The sequence below is a fragment of the Parus major genome, chromosome 3, assembly GCF_001522545.3.
Source record: "Parus major isolate Abel chromosome 3, Parus_major1.1, whole genome shotgun sequence".
Classification (NCBI taxonomy): Eukaryota; Metazoa; Chordata; class Aves; order Passeriformes; family Paridae; genus Parus; species Parus major.
This window is the reverse complement of record NC_031770.1, coordinates 103326547-103349362: the sequence shown is the minus strand read 5'-3', so window position 1 is coordinate 103349362 and position 22816 is coordinate 103326547. Positions and strand designations below refer to the sequence as shown.

At 36.4% G+C, this 22816-nt stretch overlaps 1 protein-coding gene across 2 annotated transcripts in view; it reads left to right on the top strand.

The window, feature by feature from the left end:
* The first annotated feature begins 467 nt into the window (after nt 1–467).
* The window catches only part of WDR35 (WD repeat domain 35), a 41885-nt gene continuing 19536 nt past the window's right edge, over nt 468–22816 (top strand). Inside the window, exons 1-12 of one of the 2 annotated variants that reach the window (XM_015622740.3) lie at nt 468–574; nt 1166–1283; nt 2101–2172; nt 3517–3609; nt 4739–4867; nt 5079–5212; nt 6754–6919; nt 7016–7161; nt 9250–9375; nt 11852–12037; nt 12568–12600; nt 14655–14715. In XM_015622740.3, coding sequence (XP_015478226.1) covers nt 551–574; nt 1166–1283; nt 2101–2172; nt 3517–3609; nt 4739–4867; nt 5079–5212; nt 6754–6919; nt 7016–7161; nt 9250–9375; nt 11852–12037; nt 12568–12600; nt 14655–14715 — 1288 coding nt within the window. In that variant the 5' untranslated portion in view covers nt 468–550. The remainder of the gene's footprint in view (nt 575–1165; nt 1284–2100; nt 2173–3516; nt 3610–4738; nt 4868–5078; nt 5213–6753; nt 6920–7015; nt 7162–9249; nt 9376–11851; nt 12038–12567; nt 12601–14654; nt 14716–22816) is intronic. The other variant, XM_015622741.3, reaches the window with a different exon arrangement.

Below are 22816 nucleotides of genomic sequence, written 5' to 3'. Positions count from 1 at the left end.
TATTAGGAAGAAGTTTGTTACTGTGGGGGTGGTGAGGCTCTGGCACAGAGAAGCTGTGGCTGCCCCATCCCTGGTGTTCAAGGCCAGGCTGGATGGGGCTTTCAGCAGCCTGATCTAGTGGAAAGTGTCCCTTGCCAGGGGTATGGGATATAGATGGTCTTTACAGCCCCTTCCAACCCAAACCACTCTACAATTCCATGTTGATGTACGTTACCCTACAAACACTGTTCACAGACAACCTGAGGTTCACAAACTTTGGGATTTTTCTTCGTGTAAAAGCGGAATAACCTTTATTAAAGAACTGGCAGTGGTTTCTAAGCAGGCTGAGCACCCCCATTCCCGGGCAGGGACCTACACCCCGCCTGGGCCGGGAGAAGCCCTCACGGCCCGGCCGCGAGGAGCTCGGGCCCCTCGGCACTGCCGTTAATGGCGCCCGGCCGCGCCCCCGGAAGCGGCGCCATTTCCGCCGGCGGTTGCCGGGGGAACGCGGGGCTGGGCTGGCCGCGCTGCCGTGAGGGCCGCTCCGGGCGGCTCCCAGCGCTCCGCAGGGATGTTCATCTACCTGTTCAAGAAGGTGCTGCTGGGGACGCGCGGGGCGGCGGAGGGCAGGCCGCTGTCGGGCAGGCGGAGCTGCCCTGGGGAGTCCCGGGGATCGGGAGCGCGGAGCCCGCGGGGGCTGAGGGGACCCTCGGTCCCTCCCTTCGCTTGCGGCCGCTGTGGGGTGGCTGGACGTGGAGCGGCACTCCCGGAGGTCTGCCCTGCTCTGTCCCGCCAGTTCCCGCGGCCTGGCTTCTTTGTTCTCCCGCTTTGGTCTCCCGCTGCTCCATCAGCTCCGCAGTTTTTCCGCCGGTGGGCTTTGGACGCGGCTTTTCCGCTGGAGACCGAAGCCCTGTGCACTGTGTGACTCCTGTCACCTGTTTGTGTTGCTCAGCACACCTTTGAAGGTGTCCTGTTATTATTTACTGCATGACTTCAGCTGCTTGAGGCTGGCACAGTTTCGCTGCTGCTTACGGTCTTCTCTCTTTTTTTGCGTGTACAGGTCTGTTAATAGAAATAAATTGATCTCTTGTGCTATTGTAGGTGTGTCTAAGGTGTTCAGATAGACTATGCGAAATAAAAGGTGGTTATTGCAACTGTGTAGAGATACAAAATACTTCTTTTTCAGATTGCAATTCCAGGCAATACTCGATTAAAATGTGTTTCTTGGAATAAGACCCAAGGTTTCATAGCCTGTGGTGGAGAGGATGGATTACTGAAAGTTCTGAAATTAGAAACACAAACAGGTAAATGGGGATGGGGGTGTTGGTGTTTTTTGTGGTTTCTTTTTTTTATTGTTTTTAATTTTTATTTTAAAAGCAAAACCCACCACACTTAAAAAAACATAACTTCTTCCCTGAGTTACTTGAAGATACTGCATAAGTTTTAAATCTGTACATATGTATTTCTTTTAACATCAAATTTTTTCATCACTATCTTATGAATGCAGTTTTTCTCCAGTTGGTCTTATTTGGCACACAAGTAATTTGTCTACCCATTATATCTTTATATATGCTGAAGTTTTCTTCAGTGCTCCTTCCTTTTTTTTTTTTTTTTTTTTCCCCAGGGCATATAATTAATTCTTTTTTTTATTGGCTCTCACTTTGTTTTGGGCCTTACTTTGTTATTTCTTGATTTTGTTTGAATGTTTTCTTCCATCTTAATTATTTTAGGGAGAAAGCTGTGTATTTTCTTTTAAATAAATACGTTCCAGGAAAAGCAAAATCCATTTTCAAAAATTTTTTAACTTTTTTTTTTTCTGAATGTAATAAAATGTGATAACTGTAGCTGTTGTTGTGGGGTTTGGGGTTTTATTTTTTTGTTTGTTTGTTTGTTGGCTCTTTCTCCTGAAAAGAGACCTTAAGGCACATATCAATTTGGATGTAAGATGTGAATAGCAAACACAAGGAACTGGAGGGTGGAAATTTCATCCTGCAGTTACTGTGTACTTCCTTCTAAGTGGTTCAGTTTATCTGTGTAAATAGTGATTAGAGATTCAGTATTCATAGAAACATGTATGCTTTGTTAGGTTTATTTTCATAGTGAATTTTGTTAATTTTTTAGATGAAACAAAGACAAAAGGACTAGCAGCTTCTAACAACATTTCTGTGACTCAAACTCTTGAAGGTCATAGTGGTAAGTGTATTTGGGCATTTGGTCTATTCTTAGAATAGAAATGCAAGATTTATGTGAAGCTGATAGAGTAATTTTGGTATAACTTTTTATTGTAAATCTGAAATAAAGGTTGTGAGTATTCAGCATGCTATGTAACAGCTTGGTTGTGTATTTTTACCATGTTATCTTGGATAAGGCTATTAGGGTTCTCTTTTTAAATAATGTCCATAAGATTTGTGTATCTGTTACAGCTTTCTGTTTTCTTCTGAGGAAATGAAAATAAGTGGAGTAAATCTAATTTCTGTGCTAAATATATTGTAATTTTTCCCTTTATTGACAAGTTACAGAATGTGTGTATTCATAGACTGCAGTATACAGACAAAGTTTAGACAAGTTGGAAAGCAAGCTGGAGAAGGATAACCTGTGAAAGTAAAACTTTACTTCAGTCTTTAGCAAAATTAAAGAGGACTTAAATTCTCACATGAGAAATGTTGAATGGTCATCACCCATGGACAGTGGGATATGAAGAGGATGCTAATATCCTTCCATTATTCAAAGAAATGGACTTTCTTATGAGCACAAGCAGTTGAAATCTGCCAAGAGTCAGGTTTTTTTAAAGGCTTAATTAAATAATAGTGGAACCAATTAATTGTGAGGAATTGATTTAGTGGATACTTTGAATGGATGTCTTCAGTTTTGAAATAGATTACTATTACCTTAAAAAATCCCTGACATTCAGAATTATCTCTGATTGCATCTGTTGATAGAGTTCATGACTGAAACACTAAAAATGGAAAGGATACAGAGAAAATGAGTACCCTGCAGTGAGGGCAGGAAAAAGTGTGCTACAAGTTGATCTACCGTGCAGAACTGATAAAAATTTAAAGATGTTTCAAATATTTGAGTGGGATTGTATATGAAGCTTGAGGGTCTGAAGGATTTGTGTGTAGAATGCTCTTTTGGGTAATTGTCAGTGAGGTTGTTTTAAAAGTGCACTAATGGTGATAATGAGACTACTAAGAGGAATAAAAACTCCAGACTTCTTACAGCAACTTTGCAAGTAAAGTTTTGTCAGTGTCCCAGAGTGTCAGGTGGACAGAACCTGCAAAACCATGATTTGTGTTTTGGATGTGGAATCAGCACTGAGCAGGATTTGGAGAGAATGTTATTCCAGTGGGCAAATACAGAAGCAAAAGGAGCTCTTGAGCAGAATTTTGAAAGAGAAATAAGTGGCACAGAAAGAAGCCTACAAATCAAAGTCAGCCATGCAAACCTTGGAAAAGCTGCAGAGTAATCAAGTTGGATCTTGTAATTTTTATTAACTACTTAAATAGTGCAAATAAAAAGCTTTTTATCACTTTCTAGGTTTTGTGCAGGTTGTGACGTGGAATGAACAGTATCAAAAATTGACTACCAGTGATCAAAATGGCCTCATCATTGTGTGGATGCTGTACAGAGGTATTCTGCAGGATAAACTTGAGATGGAATAATACTTTGTGTCATGAGAAATATTTTTTTTTCCTCACTTGCAGTTTTTAAAATTCTTTTTCGGGGTTTTTATTTTGCAGATTGTGTAGCTCAAAATAGTTTTAAAATTATTTTCAAGTTGTATTTATTGTAAATTTGTTTATTGTATTCAAATTTATTATAATACTTGTCTATATTTTTTATAGTGTAGTCACATGTGACAAGGCATTTGTCCTGCAGAGCTACCATAGAAGAAGATATCAGTACTTAGCCTTGTGCTTGATAAACTGCTCTAAATTTTTTATCTCTGTTGCTTGGAATACAATATAAAAAATATATTGTGCAGTGAGCAAAAGCATGTTAGTAGATTGCAACAACTTACCAACACTGCATAAAGAATCAATTAAATACTCTCATAAAAACAACTTCAGAAATGTTTAAGGTAGTGAACCAATATGACTAACCAGTGTATGTCTATAATTATCTTTTATTGCTCTTGACCCTTTCACACACACATATACTGTGGTTCACTGGAATTCATTTGAAAGGCAGCAAACCTCACAGTCAAGGTAACCACTTTCCAACATGTGGGAAAGAAAAATGAAATGAAAGGTTTTCTTATTCTCTTGGGAATTTTAGTTTAATGAAAAATGGAAACAAATAAAATCCTAGCTCTTTTCTCATTTCAGGAGTAAAGAATAGAAGTCTTTCTGGCTGATATATGGTGGCTACTGTCACATAAATAATCTCTTAGTTTTGGAAAACAATCAGTAAATTATGTATTACCTATTCCTAGCAAAGCTAGTTGTTCCCTCTGTTTGTGTTTCCTATTGTTTTGTCAGTACTGAAATTACTTAAGCACAGAGCTCTTTCTGTAGGGCCCCTCTTGGACTTTGGCTCCCCTTTCTGAGTCCTCATTTGTCACTTGGCTTTGCAAATGAGCAGCTCCTATGGGAACACTGGGTTTCACAGACACTGTGTCTGTGTCGTCTGGGGACACTTAGTGTAGCCTTGCTAGGCTTTTACTGAAAGAGCAGTTTAGTGATTAGCATATACCTTGAGTTCTCTAGAGGTTTATCAAATCACAAGTGTAACTCAGTTTTTCTTTCCCTTCTAATAGGTTCTTGGTATGAAGAGATGATTAACAACAGAAATAAATCAGTGGTTCGAAGTATGAGCTGGAATGCTGATGGACAGAAGATTTGTATTGTATATGAAGATGGAGCTGTGATTGTTGGATCAGTGGATGGTAAGATTTTAAGCCCTATTAATTGTTGTGCTATTACACAAATTTGTTTGTAGTATTATATACACAATGGCTCTGTTTCTCTAGGTAAATACAATTAATAGTTACTAATTGTTGCTTTGACTTTAGCTGTTTTAGTTTTCACACTGGCAACTTGCATACTGTGTTTAATTTTGTGGTATATTTATTAAGTGTAGTCAATGTTTTGTTCCAGGCAATCGCATTTGGGGAAAAGACTTGAAAGGTACCCACCTGTGCCATGTGGCCTGGTCCTCCGATAGCAAAATTTTACTCTTTGGAATGGCAAATGGAGAGATTCACATTTATGACAATCAGGGAAATTTTATTGTAAGTTCATTGTGGTGTAATTAAGGATTATAATGATAATGTCAGGATATAATAATAATTATATATAAGGATTATAATTGGCTTCAATAGGCATAAAAGCTCACTTCCTCCTAATTTATTTAATGTTTGTTTAATTGGTGTACTTCAATACTGAGAACTGGACAGCCTCAGAGACCTGCAGCTTTTTATTACAGTTATTTGTTTTTTGGTAGCTAAATGATTAAGACATCAACTAATGCCTTTCAGCCTTGCAATAGTTACTGAAAATGTAAAAGTAGGAATGGTTAGACTGATGAAATTAAGTGAAACTCTTTAGGACATCTGAAAATCTCTATTTTCAGAGATGTTTGTGATGATAGGTCAGATTTAATATTTTTAGCTGCTTTTTTTTCCTCCTTTCACTCTTTGGAGGAACTAATGCTGGCTTAAAGGATATTGACTTCTTACAGCTTCTTCTTAAAGTATTAGCGTGCTTTTAGAAAAAGCAATAGTCTTTTTCCTATTGCTCCTATTATTCTTTAGAGAAAATCTGGTAGTAAGTAGAAAAATAAAAGGAAATAGCTGTAGTATATTGTTGAATTCCTGCAATCTAGATTTATTTATCTACTTTAAGTATTGGAATATGACTATAACAAAAAGCTAAGTAAAACACTGACTTGAAAACCAGTGTATTTGGGACTATGTTTTTAAATTTAAATGGTTAATATGGTGAATTTTCCTCTCTGTTACCTTGCTAAGAAAATATCTTCTACCCTTCCTTTTCTTTTTACTCCCATCGTATCTTCCCACTGTGCGAGTCATGGTATTTCCAACTGCTACAAATTACTGAAATTCTTTAAATAATTTGCTGTCATTTCCCCACCATATCAACAATATGTATGGTTGTACTCCCTTTCCCCCTCTCTCCCATAACTTATCTGGCATTCCTCTTTGAACTGATCCAGGAATACTCTTATCTTTCAGACAAACCCTTACTTGTGTTACCAGGTATTCTGGGCTAGTTATTGCAAAAATTATCTTAATTGGTGTTCTAATTTGGACACTATTTTTTTTCCAATTATTTTTGTAAGTTACTCAGCAAACTTAATTCAAGAAAAAGGAAACAAAAGTTGTGGTGTTTTTTGGTTTTTTTGGTTTATTTATTTATTTATTTTTTTGTTTAAAATTGTGCCCAGGAATGGTTTGAAATAAAAATTATTGTTTACAACGTTACAGGGGGTTTCTTGTGTCTATGCACATGTGTGAGTGGTGGCCTTTTTATGTTGTTGGTTTTCTTTGTTTTTAAGTTACTTTTTGAAGAATGAAAATGCCAGCATAAGGGTACTTCTTCGTAGTTAAAAATCTGTGTTTTTGTATGTCTGATCTGGTTCTGATTACATAAAGTTTTTGAAACCCATAAAATTCTGGGAATTTGAAAATTTTTCTCGGGACAGGAAAACAATTTTGCTTAGACATCTTGTCTTTTCCAAGTGTCATTAGAGATATAAATTATTCTTTAAATAACATGTTGTATATGACTTTAATTAACCATTCTGTCGCAGGTGAAAATGAAGCTGAGTTGTTTGGTGAACTTAACTGGAGCCTTCAGCATTGCTGGGATACACTGGTACCACGGTACCCAGGGCTACATTGAACCCAACTGCCCTTGCCTTGCTGTCTGTTACAATAATGGGAGATGCCAGATAATGAGAGATGAAAATGACTACAGTAGGTACAAAATGTGGAGTGCAAATTACTGAGCTTCTCTTGACCCAAAATGTCTACTTGTGTTGATACTCTTAATGTTTGTTCTTTAAAAACTAGATCCTGTTTTGATGGACACTGGCATCAATGTGGTGTGTATTCAGTGGAACCCCAATGGAAGCGTCCTGGCGGTGGCAGGCTCCCTCAAAGCAGCTTCTCAAGATAAAGATGTCAATGTTGTGCAGTTCTACACTCCCTTTGGTGAGGTAAAAATATTTGATATGTAATGTAAATGTTTAGGATTTTTTTCTTTCTCAATTTTGTTATGTTTTGCTACGGGGTCATTACTGGTGGAATTTGGATACCAAAATGTAGGTGTTTAGTGCTGTGAGGTATCCACCTGGGATATCCACGTGAATCTGGAAACAGCACCACGTACCCTTTTAGAACAGTGGCATAGTGGCCAGCACAAAAATCCAAGTGCCTGTCAAAACACTGATGACAGGAGAAGTGTGGTGTCTAACTGTGAACAGCAGATCCCTGAGATGAGGCTTTAGGGGATAAGCAGTTTGGAGCTTAGGCACCAGTCAAGTTGTCAACATCTGTGTATTAAATCCAGAAGTACTTGTCTTTCTACACTGGCTGTGTAGGAGACCTGGACATCTCTAGATTAGAAGCTGAAAATACAGCAGTGAATTACTATTGATATTAAATACTTGATATTTGCTCTTTTTTATGGAATCAGTAAAACTGGCAAAAAGGCATCCTGTATCAGTAAGAGCAATGGCTCAGAAACCTAAGAAAAGCTAAATTTTTTCTAAACTTCTTCTTTTTGCTGTTGGGACTATTGTTTTCTAAATGTTTTTTGTCCATCCTGTCTTTTTGTAGTATATTAAATGTTTGATAATTGAGAGATGACTGGTCAATATATTTTTGTTGTGTGATTTTTGCCTTGCCAGGTAATATCCCTTTCCCTCTTAGTAATATACCTGAAAAATCAGTAAATTATTTTTATGTATCAGAGTGTGATGAAGTTTGCCCCTTGTACAGAGGAAGTACTGTCCAGCTCTGAGCTGTGCTGTGAAAGGAGTTAAGATCTATGGGGGTTGCCTTAGTTGAAAGGCATTGGCAATAATGTTACATCTCTGGTTGCTGATGTCCTTCGGATTAACTGAAACTCGTGTTCCAGATTTTGTATTTAGTTTAAAAATAAATTCTTCATGGTTTAGAATTGTTTTGTACTAGTTCTGGCAATCAGATGTTAAGTGGACTTAACTTTTTTGGAAGATGGTATTTTCTGTGAATAATGTGTGAGCAGTATTTTGACTTGGTATTTGCATCTGATCAAAGGCATGAAATGGGTAAATTCATTGGTAGCAGTTTCCTTATGCACAAAGTTAAACCATCAAAAGGAAAGTTAGATCTGAGCATAAGTATCAGTGTTTTGCTCAGTAAAATGTATTTTTTAAAGCCTAAGATTATTAAAAAAAGTACAGTAAATAGTAAAAAGTATTAAAAAAAGTACAGTAAAATGCATACGTTTATCCTTTATTACATATATCTATATTATTTGTAACTAAAAAGGTACCCACAAACAAGTGCTCTGTGGGACTAAGGTTACAGCTTTTGAAAACATTATTTTTGTTTCTAATTGTTTCCTTCATTCAATTTAAAATTCTTCAGCAAAATAAAGATATTTGAAAAAACATGGAAAGCATACCAACTGCCTTTCTTGGATTCTTTTGGAAAGGAGATAGAGAAAATGAAAATGTCCATTGCCTTAGTGAAAATGGTGTGCCTCTGCAGCTAATTAATTGTGTGCTCTTGACATAGAATAGGGATATGTTTTTATTTGTTGAATTTGTTTAGTTTTATTTGTTTAAGCTATCAGCTGTAATTAAATTAAATTGTACATTAATTGACTAATAGACTTGCTGTGTCAGTGAAACTTCTGAGGTGTGTCAGGATCAGTACTACTGCGATGTTTTAATTGCGACTGAAATCATAAAGGTGATTCAAATTACCAATCAAACAGAATAATGTTTATACTGTCCTTCTCTATCTGTTTATTTCTGCAAGCTTGAACTATCACCAAGTCCTGTTCTTTCTTTCTCTCTGGAGAAATACAACACAAACGAAAAAATGACAAACCAAACCTGAGGTGAAAGAACAAATTATGGTGTACACCTTAAACATCGCTTTTTCTTTGCATATATATTGCAATGTGAGAATTGTTCTGGGGTAAAGAATATCCATAGGGGTTTTTTATCAACTATCAAAACTGTCATTTATGTATTTTAGAGTGGCTTTCCTGTGATGAATTCAGATATTTTTCTTTCCTTGTTCTAACCAAGCACTTACGTACACTGAAAGTTCCTGGCAAACATATATCTTCCTTGGCCTGGGAGGGAGGTGGACTGAAAATTGCACTGACGGTTGATCATTACATATATTTTGCAAACATTCGTCCACATTACAAGGTATGTAGTAATGTGACAATTATATTAATGTTTCCTGTTACTTTTTCTGATCAGGTTGAAAAAGCAGCTTGCTCTAATATACATATATGTGTGTGTATATGTGTGTATATATATTAAATTAGTGCTTGACTTATGATTGCAGCTTGATCACCACTACTGACTAGAAGTTTTAGTGGAATGTGAGGATGTGTCTTGGTGATGCAGTGACTTAGCCATTGCCTTTGCAATGCATTTGGAGTTTCATTTTCACAAAAAGGAAACAGAACTGGACATGATTCTAAATTTGGTAGGAATTGAGGATGTCATTAGGTAAAGCTCCTCTGTTTTCACTGCTGTGTGGTTAAGTAGGTTGGGCTGAGTTATAAGATTGGAACTGTGGGAGTCTTTCTTTATTGTCTTTTCTTTTTTAGTGGTGAATTATTCATTTGAGCCAGGAAAGTTGAGTAGACACCCAGACAATAGGAATAAATGCAACCTGATAGATGTATTTCCTGCTTACATTTCAGTTCCCAATATACTTCTTACAAGTGTGTATTCATCTAATTCTAAAAAGTGTTTTATCTTGTTTACCACCTGAGTTTTTTCATTTGGTGTTTTCTTATTTTTTAGGACTTAAATCTATTTCACTTAAATTTACAATTTAACAAATAATAGCAATTATTGTCCAGTATATTGTACTGTATACTTTTTTTTTCATGGCACAGGATATGTTTTTTAATCACTGGTGTGTAGCCACTGTAATTAAAGAGAGAGTGAGTGCAATGTGAGGAACATCCTGCAGCTATACTGAAATGTATTCTTCCACCTGGTTGTGAAAAACCATTGGTCAGGGAGTTGTAAACACAAATCTACTAGGAAGCAATTTCATGTAGTTTGTTGTAAATCTTCTGGAAAAGACTTTGGAAATCTGAGCTGGAAATTAGTCTTGCAGGAAAGGCTACCTAATGTTTATTCTGGGAAATGTGCAACAGCTGGAATACAGGCCTCTTGCTTTTTCTTAAACTCATCAGTATCTAGGAGACCATGTGTATTTCAAGATCTGGCACAGTTTGCAAATTAATAATACTTTGAAACTTCAGTTTTAGAAATGGCATGTAAGCTCAATTTTCTATTTTGCATAGTTGAAAAGGAAAGAGATATGTTCAAATTAATTTATTTCTGCAGCAAATAAACTCATAATATGTTGGTAGTGTACTCTATTTCAGTGTTAAATATTTTTATGGTGACTGTTACATATTTTCCCTCAATAAATACTTCTGCTGTGTTTTGATAATATAAGTAACTCCCTTTTAGGAGCTATGTATTCTAAAATGTGACAGTCATTAAATGGGAGTGATTTAAAACTGTAATTATCTTAGGCTGGATTGGAATTAATGACCTGGAGATGAAGAGTTAATATCACATTACCAATCTACTAAATAATCCGTTTTCCTCTATTTTTCAATAAGCCATAATAAGAGAAAGGGGATTTTAAATTAATATGACAGTAAAAACTATGAATTGACCTGATGTTTTTTGTAAACTATTCATAATTTTCATGGAGCTGTAATACTAATTTATAGTCTGCAGGTCTATTTTAGAAGTTCTTCTGTTGGTGCTGTAGTTTATCATCTTGGTTTCATTTCCTGAGGAGTGTGGGAAACTCTTGCCAACAGTAAAAACCTTTCTCTCTCTAGTAGATGCTGATGCAGAGAATTTTATTAGTTTTTCTACAATTGCATCATCATTTTTAAGTGTTTTTCTTTGTCTCATTTATTTGACAGCTTCACCTCCTTTCTGAGATATTTTCTGATTCTGCTGTAATAGAAAGATCTTCATTTTTAAATTCAGTGTTTTAAATCAAACGCAATAAAATACATCCTCATGTATATTTTGTTTCTTTTGCCTTTTTGCCTTTTCTCCTACTTGTTGCAGGATTTATTACATTGTTCTGGGAGGCAGGGAGGGGTTCTCATGGTACTAATATGGAAGGGTGGTATGAGTTATTACAGCACTCCTATATAATTGCTTATTTTTGTCTGCTTCTGGAATTGCACTGTTTACAGTATTTATTATATTTCCTTTGGGAAATTAACTTTGGGTTTCCAAAATAGTAGTCACAAAGCAAGTACTTTGATGGCAGAAACCATCATCACAGTGGGTATTTCTGAATACCTGCTGAACTATATAAATATACCTATATTCCTGCTGAACAAGGAAGAAACAAGGCAAAGTGAGATCTTGTCACATTTTAAGGTTGATCCTTCAGTTCTGAAATTATGCTGTGATAGAAAAGCTTTTCCCAGTTAAGTATTATTCCAGTGTGTTATTATGTGAGCTGTGTTCTCAAAATAAGTTAGTTTGTCACTTGATAGGTAAGAAATATTGAATAGGAATTGTGTAAACGAAATAAATGCTTTCTTTGATGGCTGGGACAATTCATTATTGAATTCTTACAATTTCTGATTGGTTTTATCAACATTGTCTTTCTTGGCAGTGGGGTTACTGCTCCAACACCGTTGTTTATGCCTATACCCGAGCGGATCGCCCGGAGTGCTGTGTAGTCTTCTGGGACACAAAAAACAATGAGAAATATGTGAAATATGTCAAGAGCCTTATTTCCATAACAACTTACGGGGACTTCTGTGTTTTAGCAACTAAAGCAGATGAAAATCAGCCTCAGGTAAAATCTGTCTTAATTTTCACTTGAAATACTCTGTTCCACATGTCAGTTCTTTACAGCTGGAATAGGATAAACTTTAAAAGTTTAAGAAGCTGCCTTAGAGTTGTCATTTGACAGAATGGCTCAGTGTTTAAAAACACAGAATCCCAACAAACAACAAAGTAGCTGATAAACTGCATCTACAGATCAACTCCTTGTAGCCATCAGTAACCTAATAAAATCTGCAGCCTTCCAGATTAATGTTTCTTTAGAAATATTTGGAACAGTTCTCCAGAGACAAGGTAAAAGCATCAGAATAGTAATGAATATTTTATCAGTGAGAAATGGAAAAAAAGGGATAATTTTTTAGGTGATATAAATTACATTTTACTACAAACTGCTTTGTTTATTATTTTTTTTTAATATGTAATTATAATTAATAAATGTATCCTTTGGTTAATGAATGTTCAGTTAGTGTGATACTGTTACATGATTTTTCTTGTGTAATCACTTCAGAATTATTTTCTGTATCACATATATTGCTTACAAAGGAGGAGCATGAGACAGAGTCATTTGGTGCCATGGTAAAAAACCCCAAGCATGCTTTAGTGCTGCTTTGCTTCATTGTGCTATAAATGGTATACTGTCATATGGACCTAAAACATATGTGGCCATAAACATTTGGTGAAGTTCAGTGCAATAAAATAATTCTTTTCTGAACTGTAATTTTAAAGGTGGAAACAAACAGTAGAGAGACTTAGTGTAACTCTGTTGAGCATAAATAAGAGATTTAATTTAGCACCTGAAAATTACAGAGAGTAAGGACCTTTCATTTGTTTTGAAATGGCTCCAGTGTAATTATTAACACTGTGAGTTGCCAGGTTTTAGGAAATGAAGCACATAGGCTTATGGGTAGCAGTTCTTTAGAGTTGTCTGAAAAACTGATTTGGTTTACAAGAGATTTTGGTGATTAGAATTGTTATTTCAAAATGGTAGAATTTACAGCAATAGGAAAAAAATAGCTAATGGGAAAAAAAAAAGAAAAATACTTAATTTCTGCAAGACCTGTTTAAAGATATTGCAAGTGTCAGTAAGTTAAGAAGGACTTCATGTTGATACCCATAACAAGGCTGGATAAATCAGACAATGGAAACTCCCTTCCTGGCACCACCTTGAGTGGGTCATACAGCCTGTCTTGGATACTGTTACTCCATTACTCCTTAACAGGCTCCCATGTGCTGACTTGGAGTCTCAGAGATGACTAGAAAAGGGCATAAAAGAGATATTTATTGTAGGCTGAATGTGGGGATAATTTACTGGAGAAGAATTAATGTAAACATGATGGAAATAAAAACCAGAGAGTTAAAACAGCCATGTGTATTTTCCTACAAAGGCAGAGGCACAACATATTTTTTTTAAATAGAAATTTGAGAATGCTGCTGGAAAGTTTAACTCGTGAAAAAAGAAATAAAAATACTGTTTTTGTGAGGTACTTATTGGTGGCCAAACCAAGAAAAAAAATTAATGAAAAGAAATTCATGTTCAGCTCTTTTTCCTTGAAAGACTGAAGTTCATGTGGTAGATAAAAAGCTACATCGAGCTGCTCTCATGTGATGAATAAGATGTCAAGCTATCAGTTTAAAAGGGTGGCTGTGTGGTTACTGTAGTCTGTTACCACAATTACATGGATTGTTCAGGAGGTGAAAGAGCCATGAAAAACTATCTTTTATTTCCTGGAGAGTCAGGGTAACGGCTCTCGGGTAATTCACATTTTGGTAGCCCTGTATATATTATTTATTTTATTTTAAGTTTAAATACTTGACAGTAAAAGTTGCTCCTTAATTTCCACACTTCTCATTCAAGGCATTTCCCTATGCAATAATCATTAAGATATTTAATCCTTGATTTAGATCTGGATGAATAAATACATAAAGTACAAAAATGAAACATTGGTGTCTAGTGAATTGTTATGTATTTGCATCTTCCTGAATTTAGCAGCCCAATCTCTGAGCTATTAAAGCCTTCCTGAGTGAGATTACAAGGGCAAAACTTAAAAAAAACCCCTCCACTTCTGTAGTACTTGGGATACTGCAGGGCAGAGGGAGAGCCTTATTGACAATTCCCCCCACACTGTTACCATCTTGGAGGTTCAAGGAGATCTGCAAAGGACAGAACAAAGATCCTAACTGCTGGATGTTTTTTAGATTATCTTTTGCATGAGCAGCTGATGCAAGTCAAGTCCCTGAGTCAGTGGTATATCATGCCTGTAAACACAGTGCAGTGTGTGCCTCACACAGCAGCAGGGGAGACGCTGCCTGTCTTGCCCATGTGTTGTCTGTGGACATACTGGTGATACCTCCTACTTGTTGGATTTTGTCTGGTAGATTTTCTCCCATGCATAAAACAGCTGGTTACTTGCTTATTCTTAATTTATAGTGCTAATTGGCACTAAATAGCTCATTACTTTCCTGCTAATGCTGCTTTATTTTTGCTGCAGTCGTGGTCTCTGTGTTTGCTGTTGCTGATGAGCATTAGAATGTGTGGTGTGGGTTATGAGATGCACCTTCACAAAAAACTGTGTACAGCTTACTGATCTACAAAAAATGTAGTAATGACCCTTGCTTTTATTTCCATACAGTATGTGCTGGTTCTCTGCAATTCTATTGGCACACCCCTGGACCCAAAATATATTGATATTGGTAAGCAACTTTGTCTTATTTTGTAACTTGTGCTGGAATTGACCTGTTAGTTATCTGTTAATAAAGATAATGGCTTATCAAACCAGTAACATTCCTTGTCAAATTGGCTGAACTTAAACTGATTCTTCAAGTTAATGCAAACTATGGATAATAGAATTTTTAAAAATTGCTACTTTTCTTGCTTTCCCCTCTTTCCCCTCTTTCCCCTCTTTCCCCTCTTTCCCCTCTTTCCCCTCTTTCCCCTCTTTCCCCTCTTTCCCCTCTTTCCCCTCTTTCGGATGTGTTTTGACAATTCAGATTTTCCTTCACAACAGTGGTAATTCAACTTCTTTTTAGGAAAATGTACTTTGAAAAAGGTGCAGTTGTATCAGAGGAAGTGAAATAATTTGATTTTGACCTTCATTTTAAAATAACTCGTTGCTGCTTCCCAAATAATTTAAGCATCAATTTCTTGTGTTTCAGTGTTGATAATATCTTTTCCTTATCTTCCTCATAATTGTTTTATCTAAGTAGTTTCAGATTATAAATTAAAATGCAATTAAAAAACATCAGTGGATTATAACACAAGTATGAAACACCTCCAAATTCTAACTAGCACTGAATTCCAGGCTTTCCTACTGCTTGTTTGCTGCAGGTGTGGTACAGAACATTGTCAAGTAATTGCTAGCCACTGTTTTCTGTGATTTTTGCTTGAGAATAAAGAGAATTTATTATTTTCCCTTTAAACAGATGAGGGAACAGTAGAAAAACTGACAAATTAATCAGTTTTTTGACTCATGAATCCACTTTTATTTGTTCTGGTTTTTGCTTTATTTTTGGTTTGTTACCCAAATGGATCTTAATTTGGATTCAGAGTAGATGTTGTGAACCCTGTTTGCAGTTTTCTTTTTGAACCTTGATTCTTTGATTAATTCTCCTGTTTTGTTGAAAGACTAAATAACTTGTCTTCTATATGTTTAAATTTATAAATTAGATTTTCTTATTTGCTTTTGAATGAGAGGGAAGACTATTAGGGCAAGAAACCTCATTAATTTTTTTAATGTAAATTGCCTTCTAGAGCCATCATTTTATCCTCTCTGCAAAAAGAAACTTTTCTAGCTAAATTAGTCTCAGTAGAGAAGTTAGTTTTAAGTCATAGTGCTAATACTTGTTGTCAATATTAAACAGAAAACAGCCATGCTCTGTGATAAAATTGATGGGTAAAGTGTCTAGCAAAATTTTGGTAAGATAGAAATGATGAGAAAAGTAAGGTGAAGAACTAATGAATAAGGAAGTAACAGAAGAATATAGGTGGGAAAAAAATCAACCAAAAACTTTATGATCTCAAATAATTGAGATCAAAAATTATTTTCCTCAATCAGTGCTTCTAAATGGTTTTATTCTTCATTATATATTAACTAAGTTGTAAGTATCATTTTCTCATGTTCAGTTTTTCAGTGATAGCAGGAGGAAATCAGCTGTGAGTCATACACAAATTTTAAAATTCATGCCCCATATTGTAGATTATATATTCATATATTGTAGATGATATATTAATGATTAAAATGAAGAGTATGCTCTGATGAATGAATTTGACTACATTGTCCTATGGGATGTTTATGAAAATTGTGGTAGTTTTAGTCTTGTGATTTCTTTTTCTGTCCCTTTGATGTCCTCCTGCCACCTTTTCCAATAGGAGAGTCATATAAGACTTAAGGAACAACGTATCCAAGAGGTTCAATACCAAAAATTTTACCAAGACTGGGGAAAAACATCATCAAAACAACCAAACAATGCCTGTCCTGCTAGAAGAACCAACCAAAACCTAAAACAGAACACCTAACACCAAAACAGAATCCAATGAAATAAGGTGATGGGTGGTAGTCTACGCTGTATGTGCCCACTGGTTTCCTGGACTTGGCAGGCAGAATTAGGGTGGTGGGAGAAGGGTTCAGGAGCTTAGAGGGAGTAGTTCTTCTCATTTCTGCAACTGATATCTAAAATAAGTTGAGTGAATCATTCATTTAGGGGGTCTTTTTGCTCTCCACTGGGTATGAAGAAGCCCAGCAGCCAGCTCATCTCTGTCAGAGATGTCTAAAATTAGGTGAGATGAATCCCACTCACTGTTAAAATTAACTTTGCACGTACACCTCTAACTCTGCATTTAAACTCTCTGCTTTGCATTTTGCTAGTGTTCTGTTTATTTGAACTTTCTGGACCTATCTGTGAGAGTTTTATTTGCATTATAAACAAAGGTTTCTTTATGATTCCACCAGTATGACCTATCTCCTACAGCTGCCTGTACACAAGAAAGTAATCCTTTTCAGTAACTGGGAACATTTAAAAAGAAAAGCTATTTATTTGAAAAATGCTGTTGTTATTCCGACTGTACTTGAATTGTGCTGAAGAGATTAAACAATTTCTTCCTTTAGCATAACTTAGCTTTCTGCAGTCTGCTGCTGTTCCCTCCAGGACTGGAGGACCAGTTTAGTGCATAGATTTGCAGTGCTCTTTCCTAGAGTGAGCTCACTTGTGAAAATGCTAGGCATTGTAGCTTTCAGCCTCATAGGTGGATAAATACCAGAGGTTAGGAATATTTACATTTTTGAGTCCTAAAAATTTCTGTAGCCTCAGTAGTTAAAACATTTCAAGCGAGCCTTTCATTACTGTATGGTAAACACAGCCAAAGATTCAACCTTTTCTTTAAAAAATATATACCTCCTGTAAGATTCCTTTAAAGTTTGCTTTCCAAACTTGCAGATGAGATTGAAGGTAAAAGTGAAAAGCAAATGTCTATAAATGCAACTCTTGGAATTCACTGTGCTGGTTTCATCATAGTTACTTTCCTCTTTTTGTAGCATTTGAAAATGCAACTTTATAGAACAACTAGAGATACTTGCAGCAGAAGGTCAGTTGGTGTGAGAGGCTGACAGCTGTACATAGTCAAGGTCCTATTGTACAGTATATAAAGCTGTTTATCACAGCTGGAGCTTCTTGGCAGTAGGAAGTGTAATTGTTCCTGTTTGACAGCATACTGAACTTAAGCAGCTGTCTGGTCTTGCAAAAGTCAATAGAGAGAAGACCCTGTAAAACCTTAAGGGCAGAATACCTTTCTGAAAGTTCTAAGATTCCAGTTGATACATGATTTCTAACAGAATCATTGTCCTTTTCTTCTGTTTATAAATGAGGAAAGTCAGCATGGAATCAATTATCTGGTGAGAGTCATTATTAATAGTTTAAGAAATAAGCAGTTAAAAAGTAAAATCAACTTATCTCTTACTCAAGATAATTGGATGGGTGTTACTGACTTATGAAAAATTATCTATTATCTGCTTGTAAAATTCTTTTTTTCCCCTCTTCTTTCTACTAATACAAATTTTCAGGTTATTTTCTTTTAGTAAGCTAATAACTTGTTGCATAAAGTTCTGTCCATAAAAAGTTAGATAATTTTTTGTTTTGAACTCTTATACTTGTTTCAGATTTCTAAGTTACATCTTTCAGAGAGGCTTAAATACACTTAGGTTGTTATATTATTTGATTTTCATAAATGCTGGTGAAAAATCATTTCTTATGTTGTAGAATGTCCTGAACAGACCACTTGGTATCTGTGTGCTCTTGCCTTTTCTTGAGTGTGTGCTCTTCACTACCATGAGTCTAAACTATATTTTTTGACTGGCTGTAATTATTGCAAATTGAACAGACACTATCTGTGGTTTCTAGCACACTGCCCCTTGTTGGAACAAGAATCACCAGGAGCTCTACTGAGCATAAAGAATTTACTCCTCCTTGAGATTTAGGTGCCTTGAAGGCCTCTTGGGCAAAGCTTCTTGGACTTTGTCCTGGTAGGAGATGGATAGTGGAGAAGAGACTGCTCATGTAGGGATGCTAAGTAGCTGACAGAGCATTTAAATAATGAATCTGAGAATGTGTGTTAAGACACAATTTGTCTGAATGTCAGTTTGTAATATTTTATAATACCATTTCAACAAAGTGCTATTAATCTCCTAATGACAAAGTAATTGTGACATTATGCAATGTTTGATTCACTCTCAGGAGATGTAAATCTTATGTTGTTGGGCTCTAAGCCAATAGCTCAAGTAAGGCTCAAAAAAAGAAGTGCTTATTTCCTTTATTCTGTTGAATTTTTAATTATGTCATTAGCTTTCTAATGCTTGTCTCTGTTAATGATGGCAATAAAGAATTAATCAGTCATTATCTGATGAAGGGCCATCACTTCAGCTTTCTTTAGACATTGATGAGTGGTTACACTTCCAGCTGTTCCTCATACTGCTTTTTATTTTGTCCAAAGACATTTTGCTTCCCCTGCTTCCTGTGCCTTGTGTTTGAGGTCCTTCACAATAGCTTGTGTTTGCTAGCCCATAAATTACTCCTTTCTTCATTGTCTAACATTACTGCATTCCATCCTACTCTGGTACAAAAATTAACCAACACAGTGTCTTCTGTGCTTGTTTTACATGCTCACAGGCTTTCTGTCAAAAGTCCTTTGATGAATAACTAAATATAAACTACAGGAGGTTAAATATCTTGTTATATAATATCTTTTTAATGGAAACACAACAGATGGTATCTGCTAAGAAAAGGTCACTCAGGCTGGATTATATCATCTTCTTACATGTGCTTAGGAGCACTGACATAGTGAAGTGTCATCTTTCAAGGGTGTGTTAGTGAAATTAATACAACAGCCTGACCAACATACAGGTGGATTAAAGGCAGAGCTGGAGTCATGCCCAGGTGTCTTGCCTCCCTCCTGATGCCTTAACAGGGATGACTTAACTATATGTGAAAAGCATGTGAATTGCTGTTACTTAGTTGATCCTTTTTAATGTAAATTGTAATGGATTTTGACTATTTATGTTGCGTAAGCTGTTCATGAGTTGTCCCACATGTCCCAACATGTTCAGTTGTCCCTGCTGTTGCCTGACATTTTCTTTCATTTGTGAGCCAACACTTGTAGAGATATTTGAATCAAGCTCTAAAATTAGGTAGATTTATTGATTAGACTAAGTTCATTCCAGTTTCTCAGGAACAGCCTGTAACAGACTTGTATGAAAACAACAGTTTAGTATTGTGTCTGTCTGTCAGATTGCTTCCTTTCCATCAGATTTAGGTGGGATTACTTGTCTTTCTTGTTTGTGTATCCTATCTCATAGACTAGAAAGTGTCTCAGCCTTTTCATGTGGTGAAGTAATGTAGGCATGCATTAAGTTCGATTTCTGTCTATATTTTTACAAGAAGATTAGACACTGAAGCAGGTGTTTTCTAACATCACTGAAGTGAGATGGAGTGTGTGTGGATGAAATGCAGACATCGTAGAAGGTTATTTGAGATTCCTGGGTGTATATGCTTCAGGGAGGAGGCTTTACGAAGGAATAGTGAAGAGAAATGAGGTGAGGAGAGAAAAGAGGGCCAGGAAGAATTTAAAGGACTGTTGTTTTACATGTTGGAATTGCTTTGATGGGGACAGTTTGTTTAGTCCTTTTCAATATTTGGTCAGCACCTGGAAAGTAAAGCACCTGTTTGAATGTTTTCCCCATATATTTTAAGTGTCTGAAAATTGAGTATTAAGACATTAATATTGAAGTTGGGTATCTGCAAAATCAGCAAAATTCAATAGTCTAAGAAGTTTACATATTAAGCATGAGAAGCTGCTGTGCAGTGGAAATGCTGAGCGGAGGAGTATCCAAATCTCTCACCTCCTTCAGACTTCAAGTGTTTTCGTTTCTGTCTGCTTAATAGTCAGGTTTTGTGAAGGGCACTGATGCTCAGGTGAGCAGCACCTGCTGGTAAATCAGTGCTGCTAATAAGATGGTATTTCCCTACACTAAAGGAGACTTAAATAGTTAAACCAGCTGCCTGGAAAGGGATTCTACATCTTCCTCAGCCTGAAGGGATTGAAATGAGCACATTGTCTTTCCTAGGAAATGACAAATCTCATTCTTTCCTTCTCTGCCAAGCAACAGCCAAAACTTGGGGAGGCTGGGACATCTTCTCTTACGTTGAATTTATGGTGTTACACAGTCAAGAAGGAAAATATTTTAGGAGCAGAGTATAGCCCAGTGTGGAAGGCTCTGAGGTGAGAAGGTGGAATGGAATACTTTGAGTTGGAGGGGACTGACAAGGATCAGCCAGTCAGTCTCCAGGACTGACCAAAAGCAAGTTGCTAAGGGCATTGTCCAAATGCCTCTTAAATACTGACAGGCTTGGGGCACTGACCACCTCTCCAGGATGTTCCAGTGTGTGTCTACCCCCTCTGTAAAGAAATGTTTCATAATGTCCAGTCCAGACTTGGATTTGAGTTTCTTTTTCTACAGGTTTTTCTGGTTTTGATTTCTTATTCAATGACTGACCAATATAAAATGCTAAAGCAGTTCTAGAGAAAATGCCATGTGTACTACTTGTATGCAATTGTTGAAGTTATACAGGCAATTCTGTAAAAGCATCAGTTCCCACACAGAGTTGCTGCTCTTCCAGATGTGGCTTTGCATGGATCTGATCCTGATGATTGTGTCTGTGTGCTGTGCCCTGTTTTTTCACATTTGGCTTAAATCCAGTCATTGCTGAGCCTGCTGTTGCAAAGAAGGGAAGGCCCTGCCCTCCATGCTGGCTGCTCATTCCTGCCTGCTCCAGCATTTGTGATTTTCTCTTTAATCCAACTTAATGTAATCTTTTATTTATTTAATTTTGAGTTCAGTTGGATGAATGAACTGATCCAGCTTACTCTCTTGTCCAGCTGCTGCTGGAGCTGATATGAAAGAAGTGGCAGGAAAATGTGACAGAGGTTGGCGTGTATGTGCTTTTTGGCATTAACAATCACTTTAGGCTTAGGCATATTCATAAAATGCCTAATTGATTGTATTCCCCTGGGTAAAGCAGGAATGCTTTGCCATCTTGTTTTTGGATCACATCAGCCCTTAAGTGAACTTTTTTTCCAGACTCAGGTATTTCAAGGTGTGCACAAATGAGTCAGTTTAGGCTCCATGGAAGCTGTAAGTACAAGGGGGAGTCATCTCAAGAGTGTGAGGAATGCTCATGGCTTCAGATGTTGGCATGGCAATGTACTTTTATGTTGTCTTGGACCCCAAGTACTCAAATGTTGACTAAGTGGAGTCCAAATATGAGGTTTAATACAAAAAAGTGATTTGAGCAAGCCTTATTCCCTCACAGATCAGGAGATTCTCATGTTTCAGTTTTAAAGGATTAAAACATTGGTTGTTATGGCACATACATGAAAGTTAATAAAAAAACAAAGCAAATATATAGAATTTATTAATGTTTTTGATGAAACAGGAGACTGTATCCTTCAGTTTGGATGTGACTAATTGTTGAAATGAATGTGTTATAAGTACATGAAATACACTGAGTTGCATACAATGTAAACAACTGTGCTGCTCACGTTAAGCATCATCACTAAGCCTTCTTGCCCATTTTTACTGAAAAGTATTCTGCAGCCATTGGGTAGCTTATATAATCCTCTTGGTTTCAAAGAAATGAAATCTGTTCAACCAATCTTCCCCCATCTGTCTCTTGTAGCACTGCTCTTCTGTGTGGCAGGCTTATAGCTCCCTCCAGAGTTCTATTCTGTGCTAAAATACAGAGGAGAAAAAAATAAATTGTAAAAGAATTATGTTTTCTGCTCATATCATGTTATCTGCATGACTCAGTGTTCCACTGCCAGGCTGGTTTGCACAATTCTTTTGAATTTATCTCAGGTTTTTTTTTTGAATCATAATGATTTACTTTTAGAACTTAAAGACATTGGCTGATTTGCATACTAGGTTTCTTGATTTTTCTGTACCTTTACTGTTTCGGTTTTGTTTGTTTTTTTGTTTTTTATTACTGAGCATGGACAGCAGGAATGAGATACTCAATTTGTGCAGATATTCTAAGTGGGCTTAGGGCTGAAGTAATGAAAATATCCTGCATTCCTACACTGTGATTTTTTGGTATAATAAAGTAAAACTAAGTACACAGTCTGCTAAATATTTAATTTCTTGCCATTCAGATAAAGAAGTGATATTTGGCCCAACTATTAACTAAGGTACAAACAGTATTTCTAGGTCTTGTCGAACTTAAAATTTATGATTTTTTTTTAAGAAAAAGA